Source organism: Doryrhamphus excisus, chromosome 3, assembly GCF_030265055.1.
Source record: "Doryrhamphus excisus isolate RoL2022-K1 chromosome 3, RoL_Dexc_1.0, whole genome shotgun sequence".
Classification (NCBI taxonomy): domain Eukaryota; kingdom Metazoa; phylum Chordata; class Actinopteri; order Syngnathiformes; family Syngnathidae; genus Doryrhamphus; species Doryrhamphus excisus.
Window position 1 is genome coordinate 14368589 of NC_080468.1, and position 16609 is coordinate 14385197.

The window sequence follows — 16609 nt, forward strand, 5'->3', positions numbered from 1 at the left end:
GCTAATTAACCTAGCATGTTTTTGGAATGTGGGAGGAAACCGGAGTACCCGGAGAAAACCCACGCATGCACGGGGAGAACATGCAAACTCCACACAGAGATGCCCGAGGGTGGAATTGAACCCTGGTCTCCTAGCTGTGAGGTCTGCGTGCTAACCACTAGACCGCCGTGCCGCCCCACTTTCTAATATAATTTTTGAAAATTTTTTTGTATTTTTAATTTTTTTTGTATTTTGATTTTTTATTTTATTGATTTTTTATTTTTTTTGTTACATACACAGTTCCACATGTCCAAAAGGAGTAGCAAAGCTTATTAAAGCCTACCCCCTCAGTAACTGTTACATTTGTTCACTTCCTGCCTTTCTAACATGATTTTTTTTTAATTATTTTTTTATTTTATTTTTTTGTATTTTTATATATTTTTTGTATTTATTTTTTTTTTCAATTATTTTTTTTGTTACATACACAGTTCCACATGTCCAAAAGGAGTAGCATAGCTTATTAAAGCCTACCCCCTCAGTAACTGGGTTACTGTATTTTTAATTTTTTTGTATATTTTTTTATTTTTAATTTTTTGTTACATACTTAAGTACAAGGTGATATGACCATACAATGACATAATGGGTACTGTAATAATTACGGTATTAAAGGTGGCACCAAAAACAACAACAACAACACACACAAAAACAACCCCAGGACATTCCATGTTTTATTGATCTTGTTTATTTGATGATGAATATTCACATCACTGGTTGACAAATAATCACAAAGAACATGGCTTCCATACCAAATACTGAGAATGGACGGCATGGTGACAACCAGCAGGTACTTTGTGGTCTTCTGCATGCTCTCATACGGTGTCGTACCCTATGCAGGAACACTGCAGGACTGAAAGGTAGAGTTTCTTCATATTGCAGTTTGGTCCAAAAAATACCAGGTAAACCACTATTAGCATCTGTAACTGGAATACTGCGTTTTATATGATAGACGAGTATTGGTACTCTACATTGCAGTGCTGTAATGCTGATATCTACCAACACTTTCCAGATAAGAATACACTTTAAACCATCTCTGTTTAGTGTGGTCTTCCTTGGTGTTGGCAGGTATGGCAGCATTTTACTACACAATGAATTGCCAAAAGTATTGGGACACCTCATCCACTGGCTTCCATGGTAACGTTGATATGAAACCAGACAGGAAATGAACTCTTCACGCTTCAGATTTGATGTGTAGGAACTCGACCGACACTAACCGCAACCCGAAAGACGATATTTTGGGATGACAGCAAAACAATGTCTGACCTCACCGATGAAAAATGGTCATACAGTAATCCCTCGTTTATTTTTTTTTATTGGTGGCATCAAGCAGAGTGATGTACTTGCTCACGGTGCAACAAAACAAAAACACCTCAAAGAGCAACAAACATGGAAAAATGTTAGGAGAAAGTGTACTCCAAGCTACCTAGCATGCCTTGCGACAGTAATACATGGACAAAAAAATTAATAAATAAATAAAAAAGCAAAAAATGTACCATTTCTACACAGAATGGGAGGAGAACTTATTTTTTTCTAGTGACCTGGGGCCTCTACATATATAAAATATGTAAAATAAAAATAAAAATAAAAATAAAAATAAAAATAAAAATAAAAATAAAAATAAAAATAAAAATAAAAATAAAAATAAAAATAAAAATAAAAATAAAAATAAAAATAAAAATAAAAATAAAAATAAAAATAAAAATAAAAATAAAAATAAAAATGTGCGTGGAAATCTGACTAAAATTCTGTGTACACCAGAAACCTAAAAATGCAAAAATATTCAGACCTATTAAAAGTGGCATACAATTTTATACATTGAACTTTGAACACGACCATCAAAATATTAGCTACATTAGAATGACTTCAGGAGCACCTAATGTTGTGTGTTAGTTCAAAGCACAACAAAAGAAAACCTTGGCACTATCCACACAAATTAAAAAAAATAAAAAAAAAGTAATACATGGATATGACATGTTTTTGTATGCCCGCATGCGTGTTGACATGTTGTTTACATGGCTTTTTTTGGACAAGCTACATATTGCATCTGACTATTTTGGCGACTCATTCTAAACTAGTTATTTTTGACTGATTCTGAACTAAAGATGAAGGCATTTTAACACATATTTTTATTAAATGTACACAAAGTAGTACATAGTCTTGGAGTAATTGCCAATGACCGCCAATGAATGAATAACGGCTACATCGTAAACAGGAAAAGGCCGAAATAAACAAACAAAAGTGCTACATAAAATATATGATAAACAATTTGACTAACAATAATAATCCGTAGTCGATAGAGTGAGTTTACGAGGGATTACTGTATTCCCAAAAAAGTGCCAAGGGTGATGAAAGTTGGTGGTAGACGTGCCGATACTTGGGGCAATATCACGTAGATGTGATCTAAGATAAGAGCGTTCATTTTAAAGACATGCTTCAAGACAATAGCCGGTCATCCTCAGTCTGTTATGATGTTATGATGCCATTCTTTTATATTTTCATAAGGAAGATCAGGCTGGCATCAGTGTGTGTCCTCTACCAACATGTATGTTTTTTATTTGAACTGTTATTGCTGTGATTGCAGGGTACTTTAATAAAAAAACATTGTACTAGGGGTGTCACAAGACAACATAAAAGATTGGCATTACTTTTAAGTAAAGTATAATTTAATTTCTACTATGTTACCTTGCATTGCTTCTCATGAGGCTACACTACATGTGTATGTTGGTAAGAAACCAAGACAAAGAGTCTACGACAGAGAAGAGGGATCACTCTATTCATAATTCAAGGTGATGAAAATACAGAGTGAAGCCTCTTCCTGCTGGTTTGGAGCCAAGAGACGAGGGAAACAGACGCACACATGGCAATATATTTTCATTTAATAGGTCATTATTTTAAGTTTGCAATCGTCCAGGTCTAGGATCCACAAGTAATCATCTCGAGTTTTCATTTTGTGAAATCTTGTGATACCCCTAGAGTATTGGAATAAATACAACCCCAACTTTAATACCTAGCCCCAACCCTAACCTTAACATCTAGCCCCAACCATAACCTCAACCCTGACCTTAACACTTAGCCCTAACCCCAACCCTATTACCTAGCCCTAACCTCTAGCCCTAACCCCAATCCATTACCTAGCCCTAACCTTTAGCCCTAACCTCTAGCCCTAACCCCAACCGTATTACCTAGCCCTAACTTCTAGCCCTAACCCCAACCCTATTACCTAGCCCTAACCCCAGCCGTATTACCTAGCCCTAACCTCTAGCCCTAACCCCAACCCTATTACCTAGCCCTACCCTTTAGCCCTAACCCCAAACCTATTACCTAGCCCTAACCTCTGGCCCTAACCTCTAGCCCTAACCCCAATCCTATTACCTAGCCGTAACCTTTCGCCCGAACCCCAACCCTATTACCTAGCCCTAACCTCTAGCCCTAACCCCAACCCATTACCTAGCCCTAACCTTTAGCCCTAACCTCTAGCCCTAACCCCAACCCTATTACCTAGCCCTAACCTCTAGCCCTAACCTCTAGCCCTAACCCCAACCGTATTACCTAGCCCTAACTTCTAGCCCTAACCCCAACCCTATTACCCAGCCCTACCCTTTAGCCCTAACCCCAACCCTATTACCGATCCCCTAACCTCTAGCCCTAACCCCAACCCTATTACCTAGCCCTAACCCCAACCCTATTACCTAGCCCTAACCTTTAGCTCTAACCCCAACCCTATTACCTAGCCCTAACCCCAACCCCATTACCTAGCCCTAACCCCAACCCTAATAACTAGCCCTAACCCAACCCTATTACCTAGCCCTAACCCCAACCCCATTACCTAGCCCTAACCCTAGCCCTAACCTTTAGCCCTAACCCCAACCCTATTACCTAGCCCTAACCTTTAGCCCTAATCCCAACCCTAATACCTAGCCGTAACCCCAACCCTATTACCTCGCCCTAACCCCAACCCTATTACCTAGCCCTTACCCCAACCCCATTACCTAGCCCTAACCTCTAGCCCTAACCCCAACCCTATTACCAAGCCCTAACATCAACCGTATTACCTAGCCCTTACCTCTAGCTCTAACCCCAACCCTATTGCCTAGCCCTTACCTCTAGCCCTAACCCCAGCCCTAATACCAAGCCCTAACATCAACCGTATCATCTAGCCCTAACCCCAACCCAAACACCAACCTTAACACCGACCCTAACACAAACCCTAACCCCAACCCTAACACCTAGCCCTAACCCCAACCTTAACCCAACCCCAACCCTAACCTAAGGACGACACACTTTGCTGCCCCCCCATGTCATCCATCTCCCAGAATGCAACAGGAACAGACCTCATACATGAGTTCTTACGCTTCCATCTTTAATACGTAGATTTGCCAACATTCTTGTGACTTCAAAAGTCTGATTTTACGTCAGAAAAGAAAGAAAGAAATAAAAGTAGACTTTGTTGCAGTGTGGATGTACTAGCAAGAACACCGCTAGAAGGTGGAACTGGTTTGTGATCCCTGCTGAGACGCAAGATATTTTTTGTGTTTTTCTATCATTTAGGAGTGATAAAAAGGCTGTGGAGTTTATATACAAGGGATGGTGAAATTCTCAAGGGAAAGGTAGAATTCCAGTGCTATAATTGGACACAGATACAGATGGACATCAGAGGGACTCAAATGGATTACGTTTTAGTCCAAGTTGCACGGCTTGCAACCCGGAACTTGACCCTCCTCTCACCGAGTATTATTGATTCCAAAAGTGCAAACACAGCAATCAAGCAAAGCACACACACGGTCAAAATTGTTGGTACCCTTGCGGCGAAGATGGAAAAAGACCACAGGAATCGCTGATCATACCGAAAAATTGACTAAAATTTCATATCAGTTATGATATCAGGCCGATAAATCCGATATCATTAAAAATAGATTGCTAACTGATCATTTCGATTCGAGCCCTCTAGACATAAAATAACACCCCTATAGTTACCTCACAAGGGTCGCGGGGGATGCTGGAGCCTATCCCAGCTGTCTTCGGGCAAGAGGCAGGGGTACACCCTGGACTGGTGGCCAGCCAATCACAGGGCACATATAGACAAACAACCATTCACACTCACATTCATACCTATGGACAATTTGGACTTGCTAATTAACCTAGCATGTTTTTGGAATGTGGGAAGAAACCGGAGTACCCGGAGAGAACATGCAAACTCTACACAAAGATGCCCAAGGGTGGAATCGAACTTGGGGTCTCATATCTGTGAGGCCTGTGTGCTAATCACTCATCCACCGTGCAGCCCCATATGCACAATATTAATGATAACTAACGTTAGTGACCTTAGTACCCGGAGAAAACCCACGCATTCACGGGACGATGGAATCGAACTCGGGTCTCCTAGCTGTGAGGCCTCTGTGCTAACCACTCGAACACCATTTAGCCTAGTCTAGTCAGTCCGGACCTTAAATCCCATAGAAAACCCTTGCGACCAATCACAGGGCACATATAGACAAACAACCATTCACACTCACATTCATACCTATGGACAATTTGGAGTCGCTAATTAACCTAGCATGTTTTTGGAATGTGGGAGGAAACCGGAGTACCCGGAGAAAACACACGAGGAGAACATGCAACCTCACACAGAGATGCCCGAGGGTGGAATCGAACCCTGGTTTCCTAGCTGTGAAGTCTGCGCGCTAACCACTCATCCACCGTGCATCCTCAAACTACATTTAAATAAAAAAAAAATTTAAACTAGGGATCGGTTATCGGTCTTGAGATGCAGAAAATCTTTGATATCGGTTTGTATCTCTAAAATTGTCCCGAACCAAAATGATGGTACCCATCATCCAATATTTGGACGCAATTACTGCAATCATGCACTTCCTGTCCTTGACCTGTCGACGAGTATGTTGGTTCAGTCCAATCCTCTGGAGTAAACTACCCAGTTATGGGCATCATCTCCAGACATAAAGTTACTCTCCACGGATCGGTTGGAGGACCGATGACCTGAAACCTGAGAACAAACTTCCTGATACTGGGGAGTCTTTGACTTGCTAAAAACCGTTTTAGGTTTAGCCTTATGGCAAATTCCAGGATGGTTTTCGATTTTTTCCATTTGACCATTGTGGGTTTTTCTTAGTTTCACGGAAGGGTACCAACAGTTGTATCCATGTCTGTATATTCTTTGTAAAATGATTCCTTAACCCACCAGGAAAAACCTGGATTCTTGCTTCTGGTTCAGCACACATTATGTCAGGTTTGGTTGGGCTAAAGTGCTTTAATGTTGCATTCATTATAAGGAACTATCTCACTATTTCAGCTACTATATTTTATAATCTAAATTATGTATTAGTTTATGTACTGTACTATATATGGTGGAACCTTGGTTAGTGTAATTAACACCCATAATTTATCACAAAACGTCTTTGTTAGTAGCCGTTGTTATCAGCTAGCTAACAAAATGGAAATCAAACCGGAAGTCAGTTCCATCGCCCATCTATGATGTAATCAGCGGTTGATTCCCAATTTATTATTCTTCTTCGGGTCGCAGCATAAAACAAGAAACCCGGACTTGAGTCTTCCCGGCCGGATCAGCCTGCTACTGGTTGGACTTTCCCGGAACGCCTTCCCTGGGAGATATCCTGAATAGAGTCCCGAGCTACAAGACCGCTTGTACCCGCCATCTTGTCCTTTCGGTCACTACCGTGATTGACTCGAGACTGAGAGCTTTGCCTTTCGGGTTAGCTCCGTTTTCAACAAAACAAACCGATGTAGAGTCCGCATCACTGCAGACCTGTCAATCTGGCGTTCCTAAACTCCTTGACTTGGGATTGCCGACCTGGAGCTGGCGCTCCATTTTTTTCCCCAAGCAAAAAGCATGAACTTGGACTTGGAAGTCCTGATTCTGAGCCTGGCCTTCTCAAAACGGAACCGAGACCCATTAACTTGGACTCGAAAGTCCTGACTCTGAGCCTGGCCTTCTCAAAACGGAACCGAGACCCATGAACTTGGACTCGGAAGTCCTGATTCTGAGCCTGGCCTTCTCAAAACGGAAACTAGACCCATGAACTTGGACTCAGAAGTCCTGATTCTGAGTCTGGCCTTCTCAAAACGGAACCGAGACCCATGAACGTGAACTCGGAAGTACTGATTTCGAGCCTGGCCTTCTCAAAACGGAACCGAGACCCATGAACCTGGACTCAAAAGTATTGATTCTGAGCCTGGCTTTCTCAAAACGGAATCAAGACCCATGAACCTGGACTTGGAACAGAACCGAGACCCATGAATTTGGACTTGGAAGTCCTGATTCTGAGCCTGGCCTTCTCAAAACGGAACCGAGACCCATGAACTTGGACTCGGAAGTCCTGATTCTGAGCCTGGCCTTCTCAAAACGGAACCAAGACCCATGAACTTGGACTCGGAAGTCCTGATTCTGAGCCTGGCCTTCTCAAAACGGAACCAAGACCCATGAACTTGGACTCGGAAGTCCTGATTCTGAGCCTGGCGTTCTCAAAACGGAACCGAGACCCATGAACGTGAACTCAGAAGTCCTGATTCTGAGCCTGGCCTTCTCAAAACGGAACAGAGACCCATGAAGTTGGACTTGGAAGTCCTGATTCTGAGCCTGGCCTTCTCAAAACGGAACCGAGACCCATGAACTTGGACTCGGAAGTACTGATTTCGAGCCTGGCCTTCTCAAAACGGAACCGAGACCCATGAACCTGGACTCAAAAGTATTGATTCTGAGCCTGGCTTTCTCAAAACGGAACCAAGACCCATGAACTTGGACTTGGAACAGAACCGAGACCCATGAATTTGGACTTGGAAGTCCTGATTCTGAGCCTGGCCTTCTCAAAAACGGAACCGAGACCCATGAACTTGGACTTGGAAGTCCTGATCCTGAGCCTGGCCTTCTCAAAAATGGAACCGAGACCAATGAACTTGGGCTTGGAAGTCCTGATTCTGAGCCTGGCCTTCTCAAAACGGAACCGAGACCCATGAACTTGGACTCGGAAGTCCTGATTCTGAGCCTGGCCTTCACAAAACGGAACCGAGACCCATGAATTTGGACTTGGAAGTCCTGATTCTGAGCCTGGCCTTCTCAAAAACGGAACCGAGACCCATGAACTTGGACTTGGAAGTCCTGATCCTGAGCCTGGCCTTCTCAAAAATGGAACCGAGACCAATGAACTTGGGCTTGGAAGTCCTGATTCTGAGCCTGGCCTTCTCAAAACGGAACCGAGACCCATGAACTTGTACTCGGAAGTCCTGATTCTGAGCCTGGCCTTCACAAAACGGAACCGAGACCCATTAACTTGGACTTGGAAGTCCTGATTCTGAGCCTGGCCTTCTCAAAACAGAACCGAGACACATGAACTTGGACTCGGAAGTCCTGATTCTGAGCCTTGCCTTCTCAAAACAGAACTGAGACCCATGAACTTGGACTCGGAAGTCCTGATTCTGAGCCTTGCCTTCTCAAAACAGAACCGAGACCCAATCCTGCAGCCTTTGCTGTGCCTTTAAATGGCGGAGACCAAACCTTAATCTAAACCGCGGTTGGTTCTGTGGTTGTTAAATATGAAAACAACTGAACATACTATATGCTGAAGGGGAGGAATTGATACAAATGTGATTTTTTGAGGGTACAGTACAATATAGAATATTAACGACATGGTGCTTTTAGCATTCATGGTGCTATTGGACTATCTTAACTAGAAATAACTACTGAGACTGGCTTCCAAAAAGCACGGATGTACGGTACACAGCCAATACACAGTAAAGCAACGTTTATATCACTTTAGTGCCTCGAGAACGGAACGGAACCGCGTTTAAAAGTACACAAAACCGCCGGTATTGGTATTGCCAAGGTTGCCAAGTGTACACAACGAGTATGATTGGGACAGTATTCCATGTGCAGGACACACAAATACAATAACATGACTTAAGCTGTAAAGGTTTTTCCCGAGCCAGACTATCAGTGCTCCAGAGGCTAAAAGCAGCGCTCTCTACGGGATGGATGCAGCGGCAACACTTCACACATCTGACAACTACGGCTACAAAGACCTCACAAAAACCTTTACCGTGCAGACGTAATACATGACGCTAAGGAAGGGATGAACGGAAAAGGCATTTCCCAGAAGTGGATGGTGGGATGAACCTGGATAACACATTCAAATATTCGCCGTTAACCGCCGACTGGTACATCACAGTGTTATTCTAAACCTAAAATGTCGGAATTTCATTCATTAGAGATAATCCATCGTGGAATAAGACATGTTAAAGGGTCCCTGATGTCATTCATCAACTTTGGTCCGACATTGTTACATTGTTGAAAGCCAACGGTAAATTTTTTCCCGGAATATCGGTGGAATAGCATTCTTTTGAAGGTGTTCCTTCATAGCAGTCATCAGTGAAATCATCACTGCAAAGAACTGAACTAGAGGAGGAATAACTTTTCACTAGGATACTGTGAACATTCAGCAGCAACACTACATTTTAGAATGACTGAGCTGGCTTGTCATGGCACGGCCATGTAAATATTCTTGTGAGGATGTTCCTTCATAGCAGTCATCAGTGAAATCATCACTGCAAAGAACTGAACTAAAGGTGGAATAACTTTTCACTAGGATACTATAAACATCCAGCAGCAACACAACATTTTAGAATGACTGAGCTGGCTCGCCACGGCACGGCCATGTAAATGTCGGTTGGAGGACCCATGACCTGCACGAACATACCGTCCGACGAACATATTCCCTGTATACTAGAACTAGAACTATAGGTGGAACAACTTTTCACTGGGATACTATGAACATCCAGCAGCAACACAACATTTTGGCATGACTGAGCTGGCTCGCCATGGCACGGCCATGTAAATGTTATTTTTGCAAATGTACCGTTCGCTTTCAAAAACGATGTCGACGAACATATTCCCTGTATACTAGAACTAGAACTAGAGGTGGAATATCTTTTCACTGGGATACTATGAACATCCAGCAGCAACACAACATTTCGACATGACTGAGCTGGCTCACCACGGCACGGCCATGTAAATGTTATTTTTGCAAATTTACCGTTTGCTTTCAAAAACGATGTCAGCGAACATATTCCCTGTATACTAGAACTAGAACTAGAAGTGGAACAACTTTTCACTGGGATACTGTGAACATCCAGCAGCAACACAACATTTTGACATGACTGAGCTGGCTCGCCACGGCACGGCAATGTTAATGTTATTTTTGCAAATTTACCGTTCGCTTTCAAAAACGATGTAGATGAAGCAAATTTGATGAGTCATGTCACGGACCCTCTAACGTATCATCTGCAAAGTAGCTAATGCTAATATCCTGCTGCATTCATGATGTGCTGACATTTCTTGATGTAATTTTGTAATGGCTCTGCATAAAAGTTGTGATATCATTTTTCATGACTTGCAGTGGTAATCTACATCAAACAAATGACATAAAAGACGTCCCCGTTTACAGCATAAGCTAAGCAAAAAAACGTTTAAAAAAGAACCTACAAAAAAAACCCCAATCGACTTATCGTATGTATTTACACGCCAAAGCTAGGCTTAAAAAATACAAAGATGAACCTCATCTCACGTCCTTCGTCACAAATAATCAAATAAATCCAAAACGTTATTGCAATAACGTCCTAAAATGACACCTTGGATGAAACGGATGCGTCCTACCTCATATCTGAACTTATTTGTGTCGCTGTGAGAGACGTCCAGTGACAGACAGGAAGGGAATATCATCAACGTACCTTAGCAAAAAGCACTGCATTTACTGATAGCTGGGTGCTTTTCAGGGTATATTGAATTGAATCAGCAACATGACTAGGTAGGACAGCCCTGGTGCAGGATCCAAAGTTGTGGGTGGTAACATCCCATTCGGACTTAAAAATGGTTACGGATTGTGGCTTGTTTATTTGTGAGAGGCTAAATGACCGCGTTAGATGTTTTTATTGTCATGTTTGGCGGACATGCTAATCGCTAGCGCGTACCTGGGAATTTTCGCATTTCCTGAAACGTATTTTGAACGGGAGAAAAATCGTTGTTTGTTATATAAGTTATGAGTGACATACTCGATTTCTGTCAAATGGAACTCAGTCGCTCTTGGTCTGAATCGGCAACATGACTAGGTAGGACAGCCCTGGTGCGGGATCCAAAGGTGTGGGTGGTAACATCCCATTTGGACTTAAAAATGGTTACGGATTGTGGCTTGTTTATTTGTGAGACGCTAAATGACCGCAATGTTTTTATTGTCATGTTTGGCGGACATGCTAATCGCTAGCGTGTACCTAGGAATTTTCAATGTAGCTGTCGCATTTGAGACAATGGGAGAGAAATCGTTGTTTATGTAAGTTATGAGTGACATGCTTGATTTCTGTCAAATGGAACTCAGTCGCTCTCGGTCTGGTAAGCTCGGCTAGCAAGTAGCCACGACGCCGGCGGATTTGATGACATTCCCGATCTGCTCACGCATCAAGGCCAGCCTTTTCCGCGAGCTATCGTCAATATCATGCATAATGATACCGTAGTCATAATGAAGTGCAAATATAAGGGACTGATTCGAGACCTGTGTTGCGGTAATTCTAGATTCGGAAAAGATGATTTGGATGTGTCCATTTAAAGCAAACTGGAAAGGATTTGCTGTGGAGGACGTGGAAAGGGAACGGAGGTTAGGATAAGGTGACGGCGCCGCCGCCGACTGGAGGAGCGGCGAATTGTTGCGTTACGTATATTATGTGAGGAAACACGGTTTAGCTCAAGCAAGCGCTGTGGGCTTGACCGTGACGGGAAAGGTTAAATTTGGAGCTGAGGGGGATTTAGGTCCTCTACGCCAGCGCTAATGAGGAATGCTATGTTTTTCACAGACAAACAACGAGTGCTCTTCTCTACGTGAGCTAGAGGGCCAAAGGTCAACCCGAGGGCATCGAAGGTTCGGGTTGGTGTGCTGGCAGGCGGTGGACCCCCAGAGAAACACGGAGAGGCGGACGTTCAGTTTGGTGCTGCGGGTAGGCGAGATGGAGGGCGGGGCCAAAGGGAAGTGACCTGGAGGGTTGGAGGGTCAGGCGTAGCCCAGCCAAGCTCCGTCTCGCTGAGATTCAATCTGTAGAGAGGAGGAAGGGAACAGAAAATATTTGATATTATCTGCTGATATCGGCCTGAAAATTAATATTTAATTTTAATATTTAAATTAATATTTTAAAAAATGACGTCCATCTTTTTTTTTGTGCTGAGAATGATGCTATCACACAACAACAAGCTTGTTTGTTTACTACATACTCATCTATAATCTGAAAGGCATGCAAGGAAACTCAATCCCCCAACAGGAAGTGTCCCAGCATACCTTGCGGGTTCAAATTTAGTGTGAAATAGTGTTGTTTTGTGTGTTCATTTCGATACCCACATAGTCCATGTGGTTCTGTTACATATGTGTTGCACATGTTAATTTTGGTCGCACCGGGAGTGAGGGAGGCATTATAATAGTAAATAGTAAAAAAAAAATTTATAAAATTTGTATAGAAGTTAAAATATTATAGAATTAAAGTGGAAAATATTACAGAAATAAAGTCTTTTTTTCAGAAGAAACTTACAAAATGAAAAAGCTTAAATAAATACAAATAAAATAAAATATTAAGAAAAATGTTATGAGAATAAACTTAAAAAAAATTATTATAGAAGTTAAAATATTATAGAAATAAAGTGGAAAATATTACAGAAATAAAGTCTTTTTTTCAGAAGAAACTTAAAAATGAAATAGCTTAAATAAATACGAATAAAATAAAATATTAAGAAAAATGTTATGAGAATAAACTTTAAAAAAAATAAAATTATTATAGAAGTTAAAATATTATGGAAATAAAGTGGAAAATATTACAAAAATAAAGTATTTTTTCAGAAGAAAATTTACATGATGAAATAGCTTAAATAAATAATAATAAAATAAAATATTAAGACATTTTTTTAACGAAAATAAACTCACATGAGGACAAATTATGTGGTTTTAGTGGCATAAAGAAGAAATATCCCTCTAAAAAATATTATATAATATATAAAAATTTTATATTAAAAAATATATACAAATATTTATAAACATATATTTAAAATATATATAAATATAATAACAAATAAAAAATATATAATATAAAAAAATATATACATATATCTTAAAATATATATAAATATAATAACAAAAACAAAACAATGAATAAAGTTGGAATTTAAAGTTATCATATTATGGTAATAAAGTCATAATTATCAAAAGACAATTTACAAGGAGGATGTTGTAATAGTTGGTAAAAAAAAACAGCAGCAGAAATGGAAAAAAATTGCTATAATTTTACGAGCCTAAAGTCAAATATTAAAATATATATAGAAAATATAATATATATATAGAATATAGAACCCCTGCAGAGCATACGCAAGAAGTGGGATTTGCACCAGCAGAATAAGAGAACTTCATACTCACTCTTCTCAGCAATGCGCCTGTCCATACCAAGGGGGTCCCTCAGTCCGTCGCCCCCAAAAGGAGTAGACGTGGCCTCTTTAACCCCGTTCTCCTTGGCGGTGACCCCTCCCGGTGCTGTTGTTGTCATGGCAACCCCTCCCGGCGCCGCGCTGGGAGTGCTGTTCTGGTGTGCGGGCGCCTTCTCATCCGCCTTCTCCTCCTGTCGCCAAATAGAGAAGTACAGGTACACTGAGTCGGAATGCTACTACCCCATCTAGTGGCCTGACTGGGAAGTGCACTGACGTCTACCTTGTGTCCATTGGTCTGTCCGTCGCCGTGTCCCACATTGTCCAGCGATCCGATCTTAGACTTTGCCTTGATGTTCAGCTTATGAGACTCGATCTTGACATCGCCGCCCCCTGCGGTTAAAGTAGCAGGCTTCAGCATTTATTGGGGTGCAAAACGTTAGTCGTTACCTCTGCCTGGCAAAGACGTTCGGCTGAAATGGTGACATAAGAACTCCCCGCCCCCCCCAAAAAAACCCCAAAATTTTCATAGGCAACAAAAAACGATCTGGCCGACCGAATCTGGCCCCCAGACCTTGAGTTTGACATGGTTGCTTAAATATATTATATAGCGTTTCACATACATTGTGTTCTACATCCTTATGGTGTATTAGAGGGGGCTATTAATGCTCTGTTGTATGTGTGTAACTGTATTTACTACTGCTACCAGTAGAGGGTGTTGTATACTCAGTACTTATAGTTCATCAGCTACTTGCTAACCGCTAATAAACAACAAAAGAAGTTGGCTACTACGTGGATTGGGAACATATCCTCGGCGATAATGGCATCATCAGTGAAATGATCACTGCAAAGAACGGAACCTGAGGTGGGCATCCATGTGTGTCTCCTTCCTCCATTGTGGTCTTAACCTCTTTTGGAAAAGAAAAAAAACTTCCAGTATGACTGGGATACTGTGAACATCCAGCAGCAACACGACATTTTAAAATAACTGCCATTTGGATGAAACCAAGTTGATGGATCATGTCAAGGACCATTTAAAGCTAGTAGGTAGACGGTGAATGAAAGCACCTGGCTTGTGCTTGATGTTGTCCTTGGAGCCACACTTGGACGTGACCTTGCTGACGTCCACCTTCTTGTTGAGGATCTGCACCTGAGGAGCACACGCAGCATGTGTGAAGATGCGATACTGCCACTGCTCCTCTGCAGAAGAGTAGGATATCATCCATGTCATCTGCTGGAACACTGGAGGAGAAGGAGTCAGTTTGTTGACATGTCCTAAAAACACCATTGGCCTTTGGACTTGGACTTTGTGGGAATGTTTCCATGCTGCCCCACAGATGGAAATCCCTAAAAAGTCAAGAACCCGTGGAAAAGCGTAGCAAGGTAGCAGTGAGGACATCTACATTTCTCCTGCTAATATTCTCCATTGTCGCCAGACTAGTGCTCATGGCGGCTAATGCGATGCTAATTCCTACCTGACTTGTTCTGACATGCTAGCAAGACTCATAAAAGGTAATCTTTCGAATTCTTACGAATCTTAGAATATTAATATCTTGCAAAACAACAACAGTTGTCTATGGTCTTCATCTCTTCATCTCTTAGTAAAGCATACTATCATACTCCTCATAAGACAATATTAGTCAGTGTTATTGTTGCAGTCCATCTGTCAGTTTCGGTAAGTAAATCCATATTTTTGGATGATCATTCTAGAAATATTAGAATAATATTTAGAGTTTTCATGCCAGGGCTTTGTGAGCAATGATCACGGATTAAGTTTCATCTCAATTTAAATGTTTTACGCCAGAATTGTGACTTCTTATGTAAATTTCACATTTTTATCTCTATTTTTAATTTTTTTTATCCCATAATTTTGACTTGTTATTTCATAATTTGGACTTTGATCAAAATTTAATTTTTTTTGATTTTTTGAATGTCATAATTTCAAAATTTTATTTCATAATTTCAACCTTTTATCTCATAATTCTATTTTTTTTTATCTCAGTTTTGATGTTTGATCTGAATTTCAACTTTTTATCTCATAATTCCGTCTTTTTATCTCATAATTAGGACTTTTTGTCTCATAATTTTGACTTTATTATGTCATAATTATGTTTTATTTCTAATAATTTTGCCTTTTTATGTCATAGTTTTGACATTTGACAATAGATCGTTTCAACAGATCATTTATAGCAGCGTCGGCAATATGAAATGCAGTAATTTCCACGAGAAACAAAAATTCCAAATGATAACAAAGCATCATAATAAAATGATGATGTTTGCTGCCATTCATTACCATCCTGTTGAAAGGAGTTGTAGAGAAACACTAAGTGTCAGCAGGAGCGTGAGGTCGTGCTTTCAGACGCATGCATTGGTGTTAACTCCAAAGACGATGAATGTTCCGCTTGGCACATTCATCGCCCAGCACAGCCAAACACAAAACAAACCTTTTAGAGTGGGAAGGGAATTCAACATAGGACAGTAAAAGGACAACCAGGTCATGAATAAGACTGAAGAAGTCTTTGTTTTGTGTAAAAACAGCCCAGTCACGTGCTTTTAGATTTCTTTCCAAAAGCAAGTACAGTAATCCCTTGTTCATGGCGTAATTTAGATTAGTTTAGAACACCGCATAAGTCACCTTTACACTCCTATTACCCAATATTAGTTGACGTAATAAGAGAAAATAAGACAACTAAGACATAGAAAACCTTTTTGCGACTATCACTGAGAATTATTTTCAGAAAACATTAAAAACTAACGAACATATTTCCAAAAATGTTGTCTCATGGTCTATAAGGAATTATGGCGAGCTAGCCAGGAGTCGAACCTAGAATCTTCTGATCCGTAGTCAGACGCTTTATCCATTGCGCAACTAGCCCTACACTTTTACTGTACTTCCCAATCGGGTTGAGTTGGCGAGAAGTCTTTCCAGACAACATTAAAAGTGAACTTTGCAAGGTTTCTCTATGCCGTGACCCGGATTCGAACCGGGGTTGCTGCAGCCACAACGCGGAGTACTAACCACTATACGATCACGGCTGGTTAGCTTGAAATAACACCAGAAACTCATATTTGGAAACATGTTGTTTCATGGTCTATAAAGAA

General features: G+C 41.0%; 1 protein-coding gene across 6 annotated transcripts in view; it reads right to left on the reverse strand.

Annotated features, from left to right (window-relative positions):
* Nucleotides 1-5579: 5579 nt before the first annotated feature.
* Nucleotides 5580-16609, reverse strand: part of LOC131125001 (microtubule-associated protein 4-like) — a 67108-nt gene continuing 56078 nt past the window's right edge. For all 6 annotated transcript variants that reach the window (XM_058066067.1, XM_058066066.1, XM_058066065.1 and 3 more), the window contains 4 exons: nt 14576-14657; nt 13791-13900; nt 13503-13701; nt 5580-12140 (listed from right to left, as the gene is read on the reverse strand). In XM_058066067.1, the coding sequence (XP_057922050.1) occupies nt 12136-12140; nt 13503-13701; nt 13791-13900; nt 14576-14657 (396 nt within the window). In that variant the 3' untranslated portion in view covers nt 5580-12135. The remainder of the gene's footprint in view (nt 12141-13502; nt 13702-13790; nt 13901-14575; nt 14658-16609) is intronic.